Source organism: Hemitrygon akajei, chromosome 9, assembly GCF_048418815.1.
Source record: "Hemitrygon akajei chromosome 9, sHemAka1.3, whole genome shotgun sequence".
NCBI classification, from domain to species: Eukaryota; Metazoa; Chordata; class Chondrichthyes; order Myliobatiformes; family Dasyatidae; genus Hemitrygon; species Hemitrygon akajei.
The window spans coordinates 136,667,477-136,691,215 of record NC_133132.1 but is presented as its reverse complement, the minus strand read 5'-3'; the positions used below and the strand labels follow the sequence as shown (position 1 = coordinate 136,691,215).

The window sequence follows — 23,739 nt, the reverse complement described above, 5'->3', positions numbered from 1 at the left end:
GAATCTCCAATAATGGGTGGAGATCCCATATTAAAAATAACTTACAACTGTTGAAAGCGCTTGATAGTGGATGTTGAGAGCATTTTTCCTTTCATGGGGATCTAGGACCAGAGCGCACAGCATCAAAGTAGAGTCATGGCCACTTTGAACAGAGAAAAGGAGGAATTTCTTGACCAAGAGGGTGGAGAAATCTGTGGAATTCATTACCATAGACAACTACGCAGGCCAGGTTTTCTGGGTGTATTTAAGGCAGACGTTGATAGTTTCTTAATTAATCAGGGTGTGAAAGGTTAAAGGGAGAAGGCAGATAAATGGGGTTGAGAGGAAAATGGATTAGCCATGATGAAATGGAGGAGTACACCCGATAGCTGAATGGCCTAATTTGCTCGACATAATCCCAGAATAATCCCTTCTCCATTTTCACCTCCCTATCTCTGTCTCCCAAAGAAGACGAGAACATGTGGTAAAATTCTTTTTAATGAACATGTAGAGGGTATATCACAATGCTTGCAATTGATCAGCTCCTGATTTGGTGAGTAATCTCTTCTCTGTCCTCTGACCAGTGTTAAACATGAATAGATGTGGATAATGAAAAGGCCAGGAAGTACATTTGACCAAGACATGCAGTAGCTTTGAAAACTCCCTTCTCCCCAGCTCCCCTAACAATGTACACCTTCCCCATCTATATACGAATCTCTACCCTCCCAACTCCCCTTCCCTCTCATCTCCCAATATCTCTTTCACCCTCCCCCTTCCACCTCCCTCCTCTTTCTTTCAATCTACCCCAACCTATTCCACTGTCCATCTGTCCAGCTCCATCTGGTCAAGGTGGTTCTTTGTTCCAGTGCCTGGTAAATCAGGAATCCCAGCAGAGGAGATGATGACATACAATAATCTAATGACTGTCTAAGTTATTATATTATTTTGTCCACCATTACACATGGCCAGGTCATCATGCAAACACAAGGAAATCTGCAGATGCTGGAAGTTCAAATAACACACACAAAATGCTGGTGGAACGCAGCAGGCCAGGCAGAATCTATAGGGAGAAGCACTGTCAACGTTTCGGGCCGAGACCCTTCGTCAGGGCTAACTGAAAGGAAAGATAGTAAGAGATTTGAAAATAGGAGGGGAAGGGGAAAATGTGAAAATCATGCAAACTGTTTATATATACCTCCCTAACACTAACTTGTATTTGGCACTATAGGACGTTTTCAGTTGTAGAAAAATCCTAATTATGAAGGCAGGCTATATTGAAATAGCTGAACTTCTACGAAGACCAAATTGTTACTTTTCTAATATAGAAAATTTCAGGTCATAGAAGTGGTGTTTTGAGAAGCTTTCAAAAATAATACAGTAAATATTGATAGGCACTGGGAGAAGTTTATGCTAAAACAGGAGAGTTAGCTCAGACATGTCAAATGCTAATAACTGGAATTTTTAGCATTTAAAAAATTCAAAATGGTGAGAAAAAAGTCACAGTAGGGAAGTGAGGAAAGACTTCCAGTTAAGATGGCGCCTGCGTGCAACGCTCCTTCAATCAACATCTTCTGGATAGATTTTATGCCTTTTACATTTTTTTTTGTCTTGAATGTGGTTCTGGAACTTTTGGAATCTGTGATTTGAAGTTTTGAGATTGTTTGGATGATCCAGCACTTTGTAGTCTCTGAGAGGATTCCAGCAGGCAGAGGTGGTGAGCCCGGGATGGGCATGAGTCGATGTTTGACTCCATTTTGCTGATTAAAGTGACGAGGGAGATTGAAATATCAAGGCAAATATGGAAGGAGAGAGCCAGTACCTGCTTTTTGATTGCTGGTGATCGCTCTGCGACCTGTGAGTGAAGAGCCTGCTGCCTTGTCCGGAGAATGCTACCCAGGTTTTCTGTATTTCCGACATGGACTTACACTATAAATTCTTTTCTTTCAGTCTTATAGTTTTTTTATATTCTGTGTTTTTTGCCTGATCTTTCTCATTTTTTGTGTGTGGGGGAGGGGGAATTGGGGCTTGATATGCCTGTTCCATTTTTGTTTGTGCGGGCAGGGGGGAATTGTTGGGGGGGGAATTGATGATCGTACTGCCATTCTTTTCTTTCTTGGTTTTGTGGCTATCTGGAGAAGAAGAGTTTCAGAGTTGAACACTTTGATAATGAATGAACTTTTATACTCCTTTTATGAAGAAAGGTGATCATTTTTGTGACTGGAAACCTGTGATCAGTAGTGATTCTCAGGGATCAGTGTTCTGACCTTTCCTGTTGATTTGGACATAAATGTAGGAAATACGTTTTGTAAGCTTGCTGATGACAAAATAAACAGTGGTGTTGACAGTGTAGATGATAGCCTAAGATTACAGAATGATATTGATCAGCTGGTAACAGGCAGAATGGATTTTTATTCTGATAAATGTGAGATGATGAATTTTAGGAGATATAATTTGAGGCCCTCCATAGGTCGAGGTCAACCACGGATGTGGTATCCTAGCTGTCTACATAGTATGCAAGCCAGGGCAGAGTGATATAGAAAGTAAGCTGTTGCCATGCCACAGCACCCCCCCACCCCCATGTAGCTGATGAATTCAAAGGAATGGCAGAGACTGATACAGTTATAATAAAATACAGGGTGCAGTTAGGGTAGGAGAAATAACATAAATAGTAGAGCCTGAGGAAGTACTAAGCAACAGAAGGTCATTGTTGTATAAATCCGTAGTTCTCTGAAGATCTCAGCATAAGTAGATAAAGTGAAGAACTATGTTTGGGGTATTGACCTTCTTTAGCTTGGGCACAGATTAAGATACAATTTTATAGAAGATACATTAAGCTGCAGCTTGTGTGCAGGATGTGATTATACTGAAGAGGGTGAAGAGGAAGTTCACCAGGATTCAACAGATTATCTGTTCTGGGACCCCTGCACATTGTGATTCTTAGAAATAACTTTGATGAAGAAGTCAAAGAATGGGATAGTAAATTTGCAGATGACATGAATTCTGGTGATGTTCTGGATAAAAGCAGGTGGTTGTCGCAGGTTTTAACAGATAATAGGATATCGAACTGGGCTGGGAAATGCCAAATGGAGTTCAATCCTGAAAAATGTGAAATAATAAACTTGAGGCTGAATTTGAAGGACAAGTACAGAGTCAATGATAGGATTTTTAGCTGGTGGAGGGGGGTGGGGAAGAAGAGAGGGATCTTTGAGTCGACATCCATAGATTTTTCAAAGTTGCCACACAAGTTGGTAGGCTGGTTATGAAATTGTATGGTGTGTTGGCCTTCATTCGTAAGGGGATTGATTTCAAGAGCTGTGAAATAATGTTGCAGCTCTTTAAACATCTGGTTAGACCATACTTGGAGTATTGTGTTCAGTTCTGGTTGTCTCATTTATGGGAAGGATGCAGAAACTTTATTGAGGGTGCAGTGGAGATTTACCAGGATGCTGCCTAGATTGGATAGCATGTCTTATGTAGAAAGGTTGAATGAGCTGGGGCTTTTCTCTTTGGATCAAAGGAGGATTTGAAACAACAACTGAGCAGATCCAGAGATGCATATCATTTTTTCCTGTAGTTATCACTTGTGGTTGTCATCAACAAGCCACACAATCTCCACTTCACTCTTGAGGTTCAAGCTCTCTATTATTAAAGTGTGAGCAGAAAATGAAGGAAAAACTCATCAGGTCAAGCAGTGCCTGCAGAGAGAGAAAGATAGCCAATGTACCTGGTATTCCTAATGGACTCAGTTCAGCATGTCGCAGGAACTAGCCTCTCCTCTATGGCTTCTGAATACAATTCTTACTGCCTTGAGAAACCAGCTAACATAATCATAGCTCTACCCACCCTGGGCATTTTCTCTTCTTCCCTCCTCCCCCACCCCAAAGGGTAGGAGTACAAAAGCTTGAAAATATGTAATACAACTTTAACTGACGTACAAATAGCCTTTCAGGCATAATTTGTGCCAAAATTCAAGCAACCTGGTGGCCACTTCAGAAGCTCATTGTTCCTTGAAGTAAATGGGGCCTCTTGATTTGTACACAGATTTGCTCACCTGTTCAGAGAATCTGACATATAAATGCTGTTTATTTTCCTTGTCTATCATAATTAACATAGCTAATGAAATAACCCACTTCATGATCCACACTTCACAGAGACTTTATCACATCTGGATAGCCAATAGAGACTTACTCTATTATATCAATCAAATATACAGTACTGATTGGTGATGAATTGTCCAGGATCCCTCTCATCTTCTTAGGAGGATGTTACAATCATGTCATCCCCGCAGCTTTACCTACTAAGAATCTGGATTAATATTCAATAAAGACCTGAGCTCTGCCATATTCTTTTTACTTCAACATAGTATTAGCTTTGCTCTTACTGTAATCTATTATAATCTGCTTTTGGACCGAGGTCCACAAATCTTGGTTTAACAAAAATATAGATGGATTATTTCAATTTCACATTGAGGATCTACCATGAAGAATTAACTCTGTACAGCAATACATAAATACAAACTCCTATGTATCTTGGCAATGAAACTTAACTGATTTTTCTTATCCAGACCTAGCTGTACATGCATCTGTGATGAATTCAATTACGTGAAGAGCTACACTCCAGCTATTTCTACATGTAGGTCTTGAGATGTTGGCAGAAGTTATTACACATCATAAGTTACTTAATTTATTTGTCTTATTATCACTGTACATTCTGTCATATCTGTTTAATTGTTATTGGAATTATCTACAAGCTGACCACAAGACTCCACCTTTCTCAAGTTCAGCATGTTCTTCTTCCACTTGACATTTTAAAGAATAAGGCACAGGGTACAAGACCACAGACCACAAGACACAGGAGCAGAATTAGGCCATCTGGCCCATTGAGTCTGCTCTGCCATTCAATCATGGCTGATCCTTTTTTTTTAATCTCCTCCTCAATCCCAGTTCCCAGCCTTCTCTCTGTAACCTTTGACACCATGTCCAATCAAGAACCTATCAATCTCTGCCTTAAGTACACCCAACAAACTGGCCTGCACAGCTGCATGTGGCAACAAATTTCACAAATTCTCCTAAAGAAATTTCTCCACATCTGTTTTGAAAGTGTGTCCGTCCCTCTATCCTGAGGCTGTGATCTCTTGTCCTAGACTCTCCCAAAATAGGAAACATCCTTTCCACATCTATTTTGTCTAGGCCTTTCAACATTCAAAAGTTTTCAATGAGATCCCTTCTCATCCTTTTGAATTCCAGCAAGTACAGACCCAGAGTCATCAAATCTTCCTCGTATTGTAACTCTTTCATTTCCGTAATCATCCTTGCGAACCTCCTCTGGACCCTCTCCAATGCTGGAGCATCTTTTCTAACATGAAGAGCCCAAAACTGTTCACAATACTCAAGGTGAGGTCTCGCCAGTGTCTCATAAAGCATCAGCATCACATCCTTGCTCTTGTATTCAAGACCTCTTTAAATGAATGTTAACATTGCATTTGCCTTCCTCACCATTGACTCAACCTGCAAGTTATCCTTCAGGGTCTTCTGCACAAGGACTCCCAACTCCCTCTGCATCTCAGATTCCTGGATTTTCTCCCCATTTAGAAAATAGATCGTATATCTATTTCCACTATCAAAGTGCATGACCATGCATTTTCCAATATTGTATCTTATTTGCCACTTTCTTGCCCAATGTCCTAATCTGTTTAAGTCTTTCGCATCATACCTGTTTCCTCAACACTATCTGCCCCTCCACCAACCTTCGTATCATCTGCAAACTTGGCAACAAAGCCATCTACTCCATTATCTAAATCATTAATATACAGCATAAAAAGAAGTGTTGACCCCTGCAGAACACCACTAGTCGTCACTGGCAGCCAACCAGAAAGGATCCTTTTATACAACACACACAAAATGCTGGTGGAACACAGCAGGCCAGGCAGCATCTATAAGGAGAAGCACTGTTGACATTTCGGGCCTAGACCCTTCATCAGGACCAGCATTTTGTGTGTATTGTTTGAATTTCCAGCATCTGTAGATTTCCTCATGTAGGATCCTTTTATCCTCACTCGCTGCTTCCTACCAATCAGCCAACGCTCTAACCATTTTAGTGATTTTCCCGTAATACCACAGGGTCTTAATTTGGTAAGCAGCCTCAAGTGTGGCACCTTATCAAAGGCCTTCCAAAAGTCCAAATGTACAACATCCATTACATTCCCTTTAACTATCCTACTTGTAATCTCCTCAAAGAATTCCAACAAGTTCGTCAGGCAGGATTTGCCATGAAGGAAACCATGCTAACTTTGTACTATCTTGTCCTGTGTCACCAAGTACTCCATCACCTCATCCTTAACAATTGACTCTAACATCTTCCCAACCACTGAGGTCAGACTAACTGGTCTATAATTTCCTTTCTGCTGCCTTCCTCCTTTCTTAAAGAATGGAGTGACGTTTGCAGTTTTCCAGTCCTCTGACACAATGCCAGAGTCCAATGATTTTTGTAAGATCATTTCTAATGCCACCACAATCTCTAACACTACCTCTTTCAGAATCATAGGGTGCAGCTCATCTGGTCTGGGAGACTTGCGTACCTTTAGGCCTTTCAGCTTTTTGAGCACCTTCTCTCTTGTAACAGTAACTGCGCCCAATTCTCTTTCTTCACACACTACATCGGGCATACTGCTAGTGTCTTCCAAAGTGAAGACTGATACAAGAAGTTTGTATATAGTTTATAGTGGATGGGTTATAACATCATGTTTGATAATGTGCCTTTTTTCTTGTATATTATGGAAGTACCTTTGGAGTCTTCACTGCATTTTCACAACTATATCCATAAAGATGCCTTTTGAGGATTCATGCAGAAACTCAAAACTATCAGAAGGCTATTTTGATGTCTGTATGAATACACGAAAGGCATGTTTGGGTCTTCCGGACAAATCCTTGTCACAACAGTGTTGGTCTAGTGTTGCATTCAATAGCTTTGTCAGCTACAAGTCTTGGTAACTTAGGGCTTTGCAACTAAGTTCAAATTGTGCCCAATAAGATAAAGACTGATCATGTTTCTCGTTGGGGGGTTGGATAAATGTTTCCAGTTGCATGTACAGTAGTTGAATAATCAGCCACTGAGTAATCTGCATTACATGTGACTTGCACCTGATAACCACAGTGACATTAAAGTCTTGTTGCTTCACACTAACATCACTTGTGGTGTATTTGTTCGACACATTAAAGTCTACCTGGTCTACCTCAGGTCTGATGTGTTGTTGATTTCACACTTATTGCAGACCTTCCTTTACTGTTCCACTATTGCATTGGTGATGGTGCTGATGCTTGCTATTTTTTGCTATTGGGGGGAGGGGGGATTGTTGCTCACTGCCGCGTCCATGTGTCAGGGGGTGAGCTGGGGGGGGGGGGGAGCTTTAGGGTTCTTATGTTTATCTATCATTCATCCTTTGGGGCACTTCTCTGTTTTCGTGGATGTTTGCAAAGAAAAAGCATTTCAGGATGTACATTGTATACATTTCTCTGACATTGAATTGGACCTTTAAACCTTTGAAAACAACACTTCTGTATGATGTCTCACATACAGATGTGAGCTCTACTCTGATGTAACAGAAGACCAAAGAACTGATTGTGGACCTCAGAAAGGTAGAATGAGGGATCACAAAACAACCCTCATAAAGGGATCAGAAGTGGAGAGAGTGAGAAATTTCAAGTTCTTGGGGGCCAATATCTCTGAGGACCTAACCTGTTCACAACATTTTGATGCAGCTATAAAGAAGGCAAGACAATGGCTCCATTTTATTTTTGAAATTTGAGGAAACTTGGTTTGTCACCTAAAACACTTGAAAACTTGTAAAGATATTCTGTGGAGGGCATTCTGACTGGCTGCATCACCGTGTGGTATGGGGAGGAGGGGACTGCACAGGATCTAAGTGTGTTGCAAAAAGTTGAAAAATGAGTCAGCTCCATCGTGGGTACTTGCCTCCGTAGTATCCAAGACCTCTTCAAGAAGCGGTGCCTTAGGAAGGCTGTGTCCAGCATTAAGGATCCCTGCTACCCAGGACATGCCCTCCTTTCTCATTGTTACTATCAGGAAGGAGGTAGAGAAAGCCTGAAGGCACACACTGAGTGATTCAGGAACGATTTCTTCCTCTCTGCCATTCAATTTCTAAATGGACATTGAACCCATGAACACTACCACACTTTTTAAAAAATGATTTCTGTTTTTGCTTGTTGAATTTAACTATTTAATATACATATATACTTACTATAATTTATTTCTACTGCATATTTATCATGTATTGCATTGTTCTGGGTCTGCCAAGTTAACAAATTTCATGACATGCCAGTGAAATTAAACCCGATTCTGATGTGTCTTTTCCTCTGACGTGTGTGACTCTTGGTTTCTTTATAGGAGCAATTATGTGGGAAGTAATTGCCTTGACATCTATAATTTAGATTAATGCCACTTATAGTTGTGTGGTGGCATTGCTGTTTCTGGACTGGAGTTTTGAGTGCCAACCTTTGACTGTAGGCTGCCATTATATACGTTGAGGGTGAGAGTCAGAGTTCATTAGTATATCTGGTGACCATCTGCAGTAAAGTTGAATGATTCACAATGTCATACACCTATAAAATCTGTCAGTACTGGAGTTCCTACTATTTCTCATTTTCCTACTGAAAAGTAACATAGTGGTCAAGCCTCCTGTGTAGTTATTATTCCAGTAATTTCATCCCTTGTTGTTACTAAACAATGCCTTTCTCACTAAGTGATTGCTGCTTGCTGTATCTTCCCTCTACTTTTTTTCCTAATTTACTGATGTCCACATGAATTCACAAATGCATTGTGCATTCTGGAATTCTGACCCTCGCTCCATTTCTTCCTCCTGACCTTTGAGTTTCTTGGGATCCCATGGTGAGTGTAACTAAAGAATGGTGCTCCATAGTTGCACTTAGGCCTTTTCTCAAAGATCACATTTTCTTCTGTGTCAATTAACATCAGTTATGAGCATTATCCCTATCTGTAGTTCAGATGCAATTGTAATATACTGTAGGTGTTAATGAGAACTAGGTTGGGATTGGTGGGTGCTCCAACAGCAGGAATAGCTAGAAGGCACCAGGAGCTTTGAGGGCGAGGGTTTCTGTGTAAGGAGAGGGTTTAGTGAGGTGCAGAGAGGGGTTTTGGGGTGTGAATGAAATGGATCATCTGGTTGAGTGGTGTCACAGGAACAACCTTGCACTCATTGTCAGTAAGACCAAGGAATTAATTGTGTACTTCAGGAAGGGAAAGTCAAGGGAAATTTCAAGTTCTTGGGTGTCAATATCTCCAAAGGTTTATCATATTGATGCAATTACAAAGAAGCCACAATGGTGGCTATATTTAATTAGGGGTTTGAGGGGACTTGGTATGTCACCCAAGACTGTCACAAATTTCTACAGATGTACCGTGAAGAGCATTCTAACTGGTTGCATCACGGTCTGATATGGAGAGACCACTGCACAGAATTAGAAAAAGCTGCAGAAAGGTTGTAAATCCAACCAGCTCCATCATGGACATTAGCCTGCTCAGAATCCAGGACACCTTGAAATGGCATTGCCTCAAAAAGGCAGCATCGGAAAATGTCAGTAATCAGCTTCATTGAGAGGAAATTTTACCAACTGAGTTTGGAAAAATCTTTCATCTAATTTTCATCATGCCATCTTCCTGTTTCAGCTGCAGAAAATATTTTTGCACCTCAGCGAGCTATATTTCTGAAGGAATTCTATGTACAGATACTGGGAAAGTGGCAAACTTGTAAACATGTCCAACGGCTCAGTCTGTGGCAGAAGATCTGAACATCAATATCTCAGGATTGATTGAAATAGTGACATCCATGTCTTATTGCAAATGTTCTCAGAAGATCTACCTTGGATAAGTTAGGGGTTTTCTACACAAGTAATTAATCCCATAGTGTTTGAAACCCAAAAGATGTTGACGCTTTGGATTTGGTATCCTATCAGATTCAATAATTAAATCTGAGTCCATTTGATACTGCATCCATTCCTGTTTCTGTTGTTCAGCAGGAGGAACAGTGTCTGTGAAATATTAATGGAATAGCTGGTAACTTTAATTTCCCTGTCAGAAATTAAACTGGGTCATAAATGTGGTGCTATAATTGGAAAAGAATAAGATAGCTAAGCGGTAGACAATAGAATTACTGCATCAGATAGAAACAATGACAGATGTGCAGCATTGGTTACCAAGAGTGAAAAGGCTTTATTTAAAGAAGAAAAACTAAGTATCACTTGCCACCCATTCCCAAACACTACACCAGCCAGTCCAGCATGTCACAACAAATTGCAACTTATAAAGTATAACAGATAGCTATGAACAAAGACTAGTGCTATGTTTTCTTTACATAACAAACAGCAACTGACTTATGCTTGGTGGGACTTCATGAGCATGAGTTGTTTTGAGTCGTGTTTTCAAATTAATAGTTGTTCAGAATTTATTGCCATTAGGAGGCATCTTCTGTGTGCCTTCAAGCTGTAACTACATGGTTGATATAGAGCAACTATATGTATTTCTGAACTCGGAAACCTTCATTCCCTTTATTTTTTGGCTTTTGTTGTGATTAAATACAGTGAAATATAAATTTGCATTATGGGTTATAAAAGGTGATGTATTGGCAGTTCACAAACTGTCCTATCAACTTCTCTATGAACACAAATATCAGTGAAAGTATTTTCAGAAGCAGGTGGTTGTACAGTCTTCTTATAGAAACTGGTTCAAACAAATGGGGCATGATAGATTTTCGACAAATGGGATAGAATTCTTTATTTGCTTACCATCTTATCTTAAATGTAAATAGTATATATCCACTACATGAATGACAGTATTGTTTCCACTGATTAGGAGGATAGATTTGAACTTATTCATTTGTTTATTCTGACCCCCATTTTTTGAATGGCCCACAGGTGAGTTGGGGAGTTTGCAATTGTGTTGCATTTGAAGACTATGTTTGAAAGATCAATATTTTTTGAGAAGAAAAAGTGAAATCAAGGAAACAAGTAGAATTTGTTTAGTCTGTTATTTGTATTTCAATTGATCTGTGAAATGAACGTACTTGATCATTTGTATGCATGAAAACTCACGTACATGTATATATATATACACGCACACACATATATACATACATACATATACACACACATATACACATACAGATCTCCACTTCCTGAAATGCGTTAACCTCAGAGGAACCAAATTTCAAATGTAGAATCCAATGCAGAAACAATGCATGGTACATCCAAAACCTTCAGAGTACAAATTTGCATTTTCTATCATTCTGTCATTGTGTGTATAAGATTTTGTGCAGATTCGTCTCAATTCAGAATGCAAGCTTAGTGCACTAATTATCAGCTGCATGACACCTGACACCGCTATACACTGTGTATCCTTGTAAAGAAAACTGAGTAAGTCTCCAGATTAAAAAAAAAATCACAATTGAGTTTCAGATAATATTTGCTTTGATGATTTTTGATACAATTTATTAAGAAATTAACTACTCGACCCAAATATAATGAGAAAATGATATTATGTTCTTCTAACAGTTATCTTCACTGAGTTAAAAATGAACTACAATCTAGCAATAGACTAAGGATAGTGAGTAAAAATGGGTGTATTTTGTAATTAGACCCATTTCAATTTTATCAAATTGCTCTAGGTTACTACTTTAGGATTATGTTTCAAATCAAAGCAATTTGGTTTCTTAAATTCAAACCTAACTACAGTGGTTCATAATATATATTTATTGAATTATTATGCAAATTATCTTTTCAGCATCTTGATTAAAAAAAATACTTCTCAGATCAGGAGGAATCTGTATGTAATTTCCTCCTGTTCACTGAATTTGCTCTGTACAGAAAACCTTATATCTCATGGGTTTTACCAACTAATCCAATCTCCTGCAAGTGAATAGTATTCTCTGCTAACCTGTAAATTCATCAATGGTCACTGCCAAACTATTTACATTTAAGTTAATTTTTAAAATTAACTTTGCACAAATTTAGATAACTACATATGCACATTGAATATTGCACCAAATCGAGGTGGCAGGGTCCAGGCCCCAGAGCATATTGAAGTACCTGAACCCAATGTTTGGATGACGATATTTGGGTGCCAGGCTGAATTGGAAAGCTGGGGTACAGGCCAAATTGAAGCAGTGGGGTCCAAGCCCCAGCGTGTATCACAACTACTGAACCTGATGATTGGACAAAGATTTAGGCACCAGCCAGATTGAGAAAGTTAGGATGTCAAGGCCCAGGGCAAGGGAAGGGTCAGATCAGCTTGTTGCTTGGCTCTGCGCTTAACTAAGGGTCTATGGATGCACTCTCTTTTACACTTTATGTATCTGAAGAAACTTTTGGTGTTCTCTTTAATATTATTGGCTAGCTTACTTTCGTATGATTAACTTATTATTTAATTATTTATGGTTTTATATTGGTATATTTCTACACTATTCTTGGTTGGTGTGGCTGTAACGAAACCCAATTTCCCTCGGGATCAATAAAGTATGTCTGTCTGTATTCCATCTTTAGCTTCTTAATGACTTTCTTTTAAGTTGCCTTCTGTTGGTTTTTAAAAGCTTTCCAATCTTCTAAATTTCCACTAATTTTTACTCTATTATATGCCCTTTCTTTGGACTTTACGTTGGCTTTGACTTCTTTTGTTAGCCACAGTTATGTCATCTTACCTTTTGAATAGCTCCGCTTTGGGATATACAAATCCTGTGCCTTCCAAATTACTTCCAGAAATTCCAGCCATAGTTGCTCTGCCATAATTCCTGCTAGTGTTCTTTTCTAATCAATTCTGGCCAACTCCTCGCTCATGCCTCTAATTCCTTTTACTCCACTGAAATATGGATACATCTGACTTTAGCTTCACCTTCTCAAATTTTAGAGGCAAGTGATCAAATTCACCCTAAGTGTTCTTTCACGTTAAGCTCTATAATCAATTCGGAGTCATTACACAACACCCAATCCAGAATAGCTGATCCTCTTGTTGGCACAACAATGGGCTGCTCTAAAAGCACTCTAGAAATCCCCCCTCCTGTGATCCAGCACCAATCTGATTTTCTCAATCTACTTGCATATCGAAGCCCCCATGACTATTGTAACATTGCCCTTTTGGCATTGTAATTTGTAGCCCACATCCTTACTACTGTTTGGGGGTCTATATGCAATTCCAATCAGTGTCTTTTTATCCTTACAATTCCTTAGCTCTATCCACAATGATTCAACACCTTCTGACCCTATGTCACCTGTTTCTAATGATTTGATTTAATTTTTTTTTACCAACAGAACAATGCCACCACCTCTGCCTTCTTGCCTATCCTATCGATACAGTATGTATCCTTGGACATCAATCTCCCAGCTATAATTTTTTAGCCATGATTCAGTGATGCCTACAACATCATACTTGCCAATCTGCAATTTTGCTTCAAGTTCATCTACCTTCTTCAGTAAACTGTAGCATTCAGATATAACACTTTCAGTCTTGTATTCACCCTTTTCAATTTTGTTGCACCACACTCAACCTTTAGATTCCTAACTCTCTCTGAGGCCTTACCAACATTTGCCTCCACAACTTCTCCATAACTGTTTTGGCACTCTGGTTCTCATCCCCCTGCAACTCTAGTTTAAACCTCACCATGCAGTATTAACAAACCTTCCCACTTGGATATTAGTCCCCTTCCAGTTCAGGTGAAACTGTCTCTTCTGAACAGGTCCTACTTTCTCTGGAAGAGAGTCCAATGATCCAAAAATCTTATACTCTCCCTCCTACACCAACTCCTTAGCCATGTGTTAAACTATACAATCTTCCTGGTTCTAGTCTTTCTAGCATGTGGCAAGGACAGAAACCCTGAGATCACAACCCAGGAGGTTGTGCCCTTTAATCTAGCACCTAACTCCCTGAATACACTATACAAAACCTCGTCACTCATCCTACCCATGTCATTGGTTCCTATATGGCCATGACTTCTGGCAGTTCACCCTCCCACTTAAGAATTCTGAGGGCTCGATCTGAGGTATCTTGGACTCTGGCACATACCATCTGGGAATCTTATTCTTGCCCGCAGAATCTCCTGTCCATTCCCTTAACCAATGAATCCCCTAGCACCATTGCATGCCTCTTCTTACCCCTTCCCTTCTGAGGCAGTGGTTGACTCAGTGCCAGACACCGACCACTGTGACTTTTCTCTGTTAGGTCACCCCCACAACAATATCCAAAGTGATATACCTTTTGTTGAGGGGATGGTCATAAGGGTACTCTTCTCAGGCTCCTTAAACCCTTTCCCCTTCCTGACTGTCACCCAGTTTCCTGTACTCTGCACCTTGGGTGTAACTACCTCTCTATATGACCTACCTAACACCCCTTCAGCCTCTTGAATGATCTGGAGTTTACCCAGTCCAGCTCCAGCTCCAGCTCCAACTACGTAACACAGCTTGTTAGAAACTGCAGCTGGATGCACCTCGCAGTTGTAGTTGTCAGGGACACTGGACGTCTCCCTGCGTTCCCACATCCCACAAGAGGAGCACTGCACTATCCTGTCCAACATCTCTGCTGTCCTAGCTGAGCAGATATAAAGAAGAGAAGGAAAAAAAATTTGAGGATTTTTTGACTTGCTCCTTAGGTAGTAGACCTGCTTGAAGTTCCCTCCTCTTCAAACTTCCAATGTCTGGATTGACCGTTGGTGGAAGCTCTATAACGATAGAGACTATCTATCCTCTTTTCATAGAGTAACCTTCCTATCCCAGAAATTAGCCTGACAAATGTCCATGGGCCATCCTACAATGCTATTAAGTCTATCTTTATGTAGAAGGATCAAACCTATGTATATGGTATTCCAGATGTGGCCTCTGTTCACATCTGTAACAAAATTTCCTTAAACTTCAATCCCTTCACAACAGAGACTGGAGAGAGAGTAGATGCTGGAACTATGGATCAATATTCACAAAATGCAGGAAGATCTCAGTAGGTCAGGCAACATCTATGGAGGAAAATAAACAGTAGATGCTTCGAGCTGAGACCCTTTGTCAGGACATTAGTAGGATACACTTTCCTCCAGCCAGAAAGGACCCAATGTTTTTATTTTCCATGTGACAGCCAGTATTCAATCCATTCTCTTGCAATCATACAACATGAAATGTTTAACTTTATTAAAATTATTTTGCTTGGTCATATTATTTGTAAAATATTTGGCAAAGTCTCACAAGACTTGTCATTGCAAACATATTAATTGTTTAAGGTAAACAGATATTTGCAAAAGTATTAAGGTATTCATCTGACTGGATATTTAAATATTGAGGCAATTTTAACATACCTGGGATTTTCACTAGATTTTTGAAGCAACCTTTGATCAGTGATTATGCCCATTACCTTCTAGGTTCTGTACTTGCTTAGAAGCAACTTCATCAAAAATATATTGACTACGTTGTGTTGGATCTGGGTCAGCAACCTGACCTCTGCTCCCACAGTGCCCGTCTGCATGACAGAAACTCTGCTTTCTCTGCCATTCAAATGCAACCTCAATATGAAATAAGATAGATGAGGAGGATGCACATTTATATTATTCAAAATATATCTGGGATACAAGTGTGAGCATGAAGAAATTTTAGGGCCTTGTCCTGCAATGTTTCTTGAAACAGCATGTGAACATTTGGTATAAGTTGTGTAAGGAACAATAACTTCTGCCAGCCTGAACAGAAGCAATTGCAACATATCCTATGTACACCTGGAAAAAAACCCCAAATCTACCAGAAACAGGATGTCACAACCTAAGCTCTGGTGTGACTGTCCCGCCACGATTACAGATGCAACCCTACCTGGAAAAGAGTAGCAAATGACAAAGCTGCTTCAGAACTACTGAATATTGGTAATTTTCTAGAATGTTTTTTGATACTGCTATCACTCGTGTCTTACACTTGGTGCTTGTGTCTTATCGCTTATGAAGACTTCTGGTCAATATGGCACCAGCGAACAATGATTCTGTGTGCGACAACTTCCAGACAGCAGATCTATCCAATTATTTCACTTTTTCTATGCCTCCTGCTTGTTCTTTTTGTCATGTTTGTGTTACGGAAACAGTTTGAGCCTCTGACATACGGTGTGACTCTCTATTGAAAGATCCAGCACTATGCTGTGTCCAAAGAGCTGCCTGGTGCAGATCAGAGACTGGACTGGAAAGGTCCAAGAATGCATGCTGGCTCATGGAAAAGAACAGAGACGAGGCGTGGGGTCATGAAAAACTCCATCTTGAAGCAGCGAGGAAGACTGAAACATTGAGGTGAATGCAGAGGGGGTCAGCGATGGCTCCCAATAGTCAGCAGCTGTCCAGCCCCAGTTCAGCACATTTGGTTGGTGGTGTTTGGACCCAGGTCGGTGGCATTCAGATCCGGGTCGGCAGTCACTCTTTATGAAAGGATCAAGCTCCTGCAGCTGCTTTCCTCTAATGCAGAGAAAAAGAAGTTTCCAATATGCGGGGGATTTATGGATTGCACTTTACATTTGCTTCCTTCAGTTTCTTGGTGTTTTCTGTCTTGTGGATGATTGGCAGGTGGGCGGTCTGTTAATATTTGTGGGTAAGAGGCAGGGCTGATGGTATGGTGCTACTGTCACTCTTCTGTGAGTGAGGGGGTCAGTGATTGCTAATGTGGCTGTTATTTTGCTGTGGGGCAGGGGAGATTTTGAGGTTTGCGAGTTTTACTTCCATTCTGTTTTGTGCCGGGAGTTGGGGAGCTGATGCCCTTTTTTTCCATCAATCTCCATGGTCTTTCTATATACAATGGCTATCTGGAGTAGGCAAATATCAGCGTTGTATTGTACATGAAAGTGAAATGAACCTTTGACAGCCACCCAAAAGAAGCAACACACAAAATACAGGAGGGACTCAGCAGGCCAGAGAGCATCTATGGAAAAAAAGTACAGTTGATGTTTTGGGCAGAGATCCTTTGGCAGGACCATACCTTATATTGGTTTTGGTCAGTTTCTCGGTGATTTCTTTCTTGTGGACAATTGGCAGGTGGGTGGTCTCGGCCCGAAACATCGACTGTACATTTTTCCATAGATGCTTCCTGACCTGCTGAGTTCCTCCAGCATTTTGTGTGTTGCTTGGATTTCCAGCCTCAGATTTTCTCTTGTTTGTGACCCAAAAAGAATTCGGCTTCATTTTTCAATATTTATGAATCTCTTCCACATTACAGTCTAGCTTAGAGCAACAATCTAACCTTGTCTCTGAACTGGGAAGGTAGAGACAGCAACGAGGTTTCTCACAGGTCGGCGACGGAGGCTTAAAAGTACAGAAGGGACGAGCGGGGCGGCCATTGTCCGGAGTAGGCCAGTGGTGAGAGTAGGAGCGTCAGTCTTTGGCTCAAAGCAGGATTCAGCTTGGAAGAGGCATTGGCTCTGGATAAGCTTCTATTAAGTTTCCTTTTATTTCCTCTGACTGGATGCTGTATATTTGAACTTTCAGAAGGCCTTTGACAAGGTGCCACACATGAGGCTGCTTACCAGGTTATTACAGGAAAGTTACTGGCATGGTTACAGCATTGGCTGATTGGTGGGAGTCAGCAAGTGGAAATAAAAGGATCCTTCTCTGATTGGCTGCCAGCGACTAGTGGTGTTCTGCAGGGGTCGGTGTTGGGACCACTTCTTTTTACGCTGTATACAAGTGACTTAGATGATGGAGTAGATGGCTTTGTTGCCAAGTTTGCAGATGATATGAAGATTGGTGGAGGGGCAGATAGTGTTGAGGAAACAGGTAGGCTGCAGAAGAGCTTAGACAGATTAGGAGAATGGGGAAGAAATACATCTGCAAGCTATTTTCTAAATGGGGAGACAATTCAAACATCTAAGATGCAAAAGGACTAGGGAGTCCTTGTGCAGAGCACTCTAAAGGTTAACTTGGAGGTGGGGAGGAAGGCAAATGTTAGCATTCATTTCAAGATGTCTTGAATACAAGAGCAGGGATATGATGCTGAGTCTTTGTAAGATACTGGTAAGGCCCCACCTTGAGTATTGTGAAGAGTTTTGGGCCCCTCATCTTAGAAAAGATGTGCTGGCATTGGAGAGGGTTCAGAGGAGGTTCAAAAAGATAATTCTGAGAATGAAAGGGTTATCATACGAGGAACATTTGATGGCTCTGGGTCTGTACTTGCTAGAATTTAGAAGGATGAGGGGGTTCTCATTGAACCCTTTTCAATATTGAAAGGCCTAGACAGAGTAGATGTGGAATGGATGTTTCTCATGGTGGGGGAGTCTAGGACAAGGGCACATCCTCAGGATATAGGGGCATCCATTTAAAACAGAGATGTGAAGAAATTTCTTTAGCCAGAGGGTGGTGAATTTGTGGATTTTATTATCATAGGCAGCTGTGGAGCCAAGGTCATTTGGTGTATTTAAGGCAGTGCTTAAATACTGCATGGCATCACAGTAATGGGGAGAAGGCTGGGGAGTGGGGCGGGGGGGGGGGAAGAAAAAGGATCAGCCATGATAGAATGCAGAGCAGACTCAATGGGCCAAATGGCAAAATTCTGCTCCTATGTCCTATGGTCTAACACTGAAAGAGAGAAACTTATCCATAGCTGGTTTAAAGGGCTATCTGGCATTGAGTTACCGTGAGTAAAGGCACAATTCTGCAGTCTTCTTAGAGCATAGTTTGTGGAGTAAGGAGCCCACACTGGACTTCAAGCATTTGTTTTATTTGTGGTCATATCATAATGAAAGAATGGAAAATCCTGATATTTGAGCAAGCATGCAAACATTTGACCTCCAAGTCTGCCAATTAGTGATCTACACCAAGAGTCTGAAAATTTATAACTTAAGTCCTGCAGTAAAATATAATTTCTTCATAGCCTTTGATACTGATGTAACACATTTATCTGTTGAGAGATGAAAATTTCTTAATATAGAGAAGGTAATATGTAAAGCCAAGAAACTGGGGAATTAGCAATTGACCTGTCACCCATTGTCAACAGTGGAGATTAGATCCAACCATAATTTACTTTGCATGTTCAGTGCATTATTACTTTAAATGTTTTCTGAATCCACGACTTCACTTGACAACAGTCATTATTATTCCTTTCTTAAGTGCATAAACACAGGACTAAAACATCAATTGCAGTTTTAAAATATTTTGTGTCAGGAGACACATCCAATAACCTGGCTCACTATACATCTGACTAACTCCACTGAGTAAAGACAGAAGTGGATCAGTAAAGTCAAACTTTGTGCATTAAACCAAATTAATAGATTGTACCTATTTGTGAAGACTTTGCTATAGTTGAAAACTTGGATCTCCAGCATTTCAGTCCCATTAATGTTGCTGGCAACAGGCCATCGGAAAGTCTGTCAATTAAGCAAAGGGATCAAAATAAGTAAGACTTGTCAGAGTAATTCCATAAACTGAGTATGAAAAGGAAATTATGAGCATTGCAGTATATTGATTACTGTAGACAAGGTTCATGTAGGTGAAAAACGACTATCACAATAGCATTCACAGTGACATTTGAAGTGTACAAGTAGTAGCTATCAGTAATATGGTACCGTCTGAATGGATTGGGGGTGGTGGACGCTCTGTTCCAAGTGGATAGGAACACTCTGTTGGGGAAATCCAAAGGTGGTGGACTCTGTATGCATCAACAAAGGTTGGCACACAAACTCTTCTGTAGTTAGCAGTCACTGTTCTGTTACAATTGAACATCTTACAATTACATGCCAGCTACGTAGCCTGCATTCCGCCCAACCCCCTCCCCCCCACCCCCGGGTATTAATGGCAAAGATGTACCGAGAGAGCTTTACAATATCTACAAAACAAGCATGCAGTCTCTTCATAATTCACTCATACAGTTACTCATACATTGTGCTTTATAGGTTTGTTTTAAAATTTACATCGTTTTTTATTGTGCACTGGAGTCACAGTAACAATTGTTTTGTTCTTGTTTCAGTTGCATGCTGAAGAATCACAGTAAGCAATCTTCAATCTTGAATGCAATAGTCATTGTGGTTTGCAGCCTATATAACATATGCCAGCTCCTATTATGAGGGTTGAGATTCTCTATGATTTGGCTGTGATCAAGGACACATTTTTCCCCAAACACTAGGAATGCGCTAGTGAGATCAACCTAAATATTCACTGCTAGATAATCAGAAGGCAGAGTGAACAGCTACAACATGGTCCAAGTCCTTCCATAATACTGAGATTGGGCCTCAGACCTAAAGCATTAACTCTGTTTCTCTTTCACCCAGAAGGTATTATGAAAAGCTTGTCTTCCAGACTGTTAATACAGATCAATTCATTGCACATTGCATTGAGGTAGAACAAAGTAAAACAATAACGGAATTCAGATTAAGGTGTAACAGCTTCGGACAAAGTATGGTACAGGTGGACAATCAAGTGAAGGTTATACCAAGGGACCATGTCAGCATCTATCACTTTTTGAATTTCTTTTCAGATAATTGTTAGGTTGTGAGCTCCAGGACTTTGACCTAGTGATGAAAAAAGAGCAATATAGGTCTAAGTCAAAATTAGTGTGTGACCTTAGGGGGACAGCTTGTAGTGGTGGCGTTACTACATGACTGCTCCCCTTACCTTTCCTGGTAGCACAGACTATGCAAGTCAGAGGTGGTGTCATGTTGATGAGGCAGGCATCAATATCATTAGTTCTAACTCAGTAATCTGACTCACACAATACAAACAATTGCTAAGCTTCTAAAGTGCTCAAATTCAAAACCATATCCTGGAACATTTTAAGAACAATTTATAAACAAAATGTACATACCTGCCATTAGAACTCATAAATCATGCACCCCAAAAAAGTTTATCAAGCTTAAGTTGTATTAGATTTTTATAAACTATAGACCTTTACATCAGTGATGAATTGTTCAATAATAATTGCCGTCAATTTTAATAAATGCTTCAAGGGGTAAATTTCCTGGCCCAAAAAGCCACAGATTAAAAGCAGAGCCCATTATTGTTCCAAGGGAAGATTTATTACACAGTATAAATGACAAATTGAATAGGACTATGGAGAGCTTGTACTGGAATTAGTGAACAACCAAAAAGCTGTCTGAAAAATATTGGTTGAACAGCCTCCATCAGTGCTGGAACCTTCAACATATCATTGATTCTGTGCAAATCGATTTTAATTGTAAGTTTATAGAGCCAGATATACTTAATGATTCCCATCTCTATGTTTGTAATTCAACTGACAATTCTTTCATACCTTTTTCCAGACAGCTAATTTTTATTCTTCAGACCTTCCAGCAGATTGTTTGACATTAACCTGGTCCTGGGTATGTAACCATGCATAAACCTTTTGCTAGTCAGCAATATGGAACAATAATTGCTGTTGGAAACCTGGCTGATGTTACATCTTCACAGCTCAGACACAATGAAGTTAAATGCTTTACCACAATATAATTCTGGCACGTACAATAGCAATTGCAATCCATGCTTTGTACACTCAGTGGTAAATTCCACTTCTAACAAATTATAAACCAGGCCCTCAGTGGATCTCTGATCACATCATAATGCTTATTCCTATTGAACATAACAATGAACATAAGCAGTAGCTGATTGGCAGGAAGCAAAGAGTGGGAATAAAGGGAGCCTTTTCTGGTTCACTGCCAGGGACTAGAGGTGTTCCACAGGGATTTGTGTTGGGACCGATTCTTTTTACGTTATATGTCACTGATTTGGATGATGGAATTAATGGCTTTGTTGTAAAGTTTGCAGACAATCTGAGGGTAAGTGGAAGGGCGGGTGGTTTTGAGGAAGTAGAGAGGCTACAGAAGGACTTGGACAGATTAGGAGAATGAACAAAGGAATGGCAGATGGAATACAGTGATGGGAAGTGTATGGTCATGCTCTTTGATAAAAGAAACTAAAGGGTTGACTATTTTCTAAATGGAGACAATACAAAAATCTGAGGTGCAAAGGGACTTGGGAGTCCTTGTGCAGGATTCCCTATAGGTTAATTTGCAGGTCAAGTCTGTGGTGAAGAAAGCAAATGCAATGCTAGCATTCATTTCAAGAAGTCTAGAATATAAATGCAAGTTGCAATATTGAGATTTTATAAAGCACTTGTGAGGACTCATTTGAAGTATTGTGAGCACTTTTGGGCCCTTTAATTTAGAAAGGATGTTCTGAAACTGGAGACGGTTCAAAGGACATTCATGAAAATGATTCCACTATTGAATGACTTGCCATACGAAGAGCATTTGGTGGTTCGGGGCCTGAATTCACTGGAGTTCAGGAGAATGATGGGTGACCTCGTTGAAACCTATCAAATGGTGAAAGAGCTTGATAGAGTGGACGTGGAGACGATGTTTTCTATGCTGGGTGAGTCTAAGACCAGTACACAGCCTCAGAATAGACGGGTGTCCTTTTAGAAATGAGATAAGGAGGAATTTCTTAAGCCAGAGAGTGGTGAATCTATGGAATTCTTTGCCACAGGCAGCTGTGGAGGCCAAGCTACCTTCAGGAGGGTGAATCCATGGAAAGCATCTAGACCGGAAGGGGTAAACACGAGGAAATCTGCAGATGCTGGAAATTCGAACAACACACACAAAATGCTGGTGGAACACAGCAGGCCAGGCAGTATCTATAAAGAGAAGCACTGTCGACATTTCGGGCCGAGACCCTTCGTCAGGACTAACTGAAAGGAAAGATAGTAGATTTGAAAGACTGGAAGGGGTACCTGATTACGACTGAAGACCTGTGCTGACCAACTGGCTGGAGTGTTCACTGAGATCTTCAACCTCTCGCTTCAGCAGTGTGTGGTACCCACCTGCTTCGAGCAGGCTTCAATTATACCAGTGCCCAAGAACAGCGTAGTGACCTGCCTCAAGTACAACTGGGTGGTAGTCATTCTGTCTACAGTAATTAAATGTTTTGAGAGGTTGTTGACTAAACGTTTTTGCTCCTGCCTTAGAGACGACTTGGATCTGCTCCAATTTGCCTACTGGAATAGCAGGTCCACAACAGATGTAATCTCATTGGCTCTTCACTCAATCCTGGAACATCTGGAGAGTAAAGATGCATACACCTGGCTGCTCTTTATGGACTACAGCTCAACATTCAATACCATCAAAACTAATCAATAAGCTCCAAGCCCTTTTTATGCAATTGGATGGTGGATTTTCTTATGTGTAGAGCCCAGTCTGTTTGGATTGGCATCAAAATCTCCTCCATAATCTCCATCAACACAGGTGCACCACAGGGCTGTGTGCTTAGACCCCTGCTCTACTCACTTTACACCCTTGACTGCATGACTAAGCACATCTTCACTGCCATATTCAGGTTTGCTGATGACACCACTGTTGTGGGCCAAATCAAAGGTGATGATGAATCAGCATACATGGGGGAGATTGAAAATTTGGCTGTGTGGTGCCATAACAACCACCTCTCACTCAATGTCAGCAAGAGCAAGGAACTGATTGTAGACTTCAGGAGAGGGAAACCAAAGGTCCATGAGCCAGTTCTCATCGGAGGATCAGAGGTGGAGAGTGTTAGCAACTTTAGATTCCTGGGTGTTACTATTTTAGAGAACCTGTCCTGGACCCAGCATGCAAGTGCAATTGCAAAGAAAACGCGGCAGCGCCTTTACTTCCTTAGGAGTCTGTGGAGATCAGGCATGGCATCCAAAACTTTGACAAGCTTCAATAGATGCATAGTGGAGAGTATATAGACAGGCTGCAGAATGGCATGGTACGGAAACATCAATGCCC

The 23,739-nt window shown here is 40.6% G+C and overlaps 1 protein-coding gene across 10 annotated transcripts in view; it reads right to left on the bottom strand.

Annotated features, from left to right (window-relative positions):
• otofa (otoferlin a) overlaps positions 1-23,739 on the bottom strand; it is a 360,719-nt gene that overhangs the window by 249,256 nt on the left and 87,724 nt on the right. For all 10 annotated transcript variants that reach the window (XM_073057032.1, XM_073057034.1, XM_073057037.1 and 7 more), the window contains exon 3: positions 19,268-19,356. In XM_073057032.1, the coding sequence (XP_072913133.1) occupies positions 19,268-19,356 (89 nt within the window). The remainder of the gene's footprint in view (positions 1-19,267; positions 19,357-23,739) is intronic.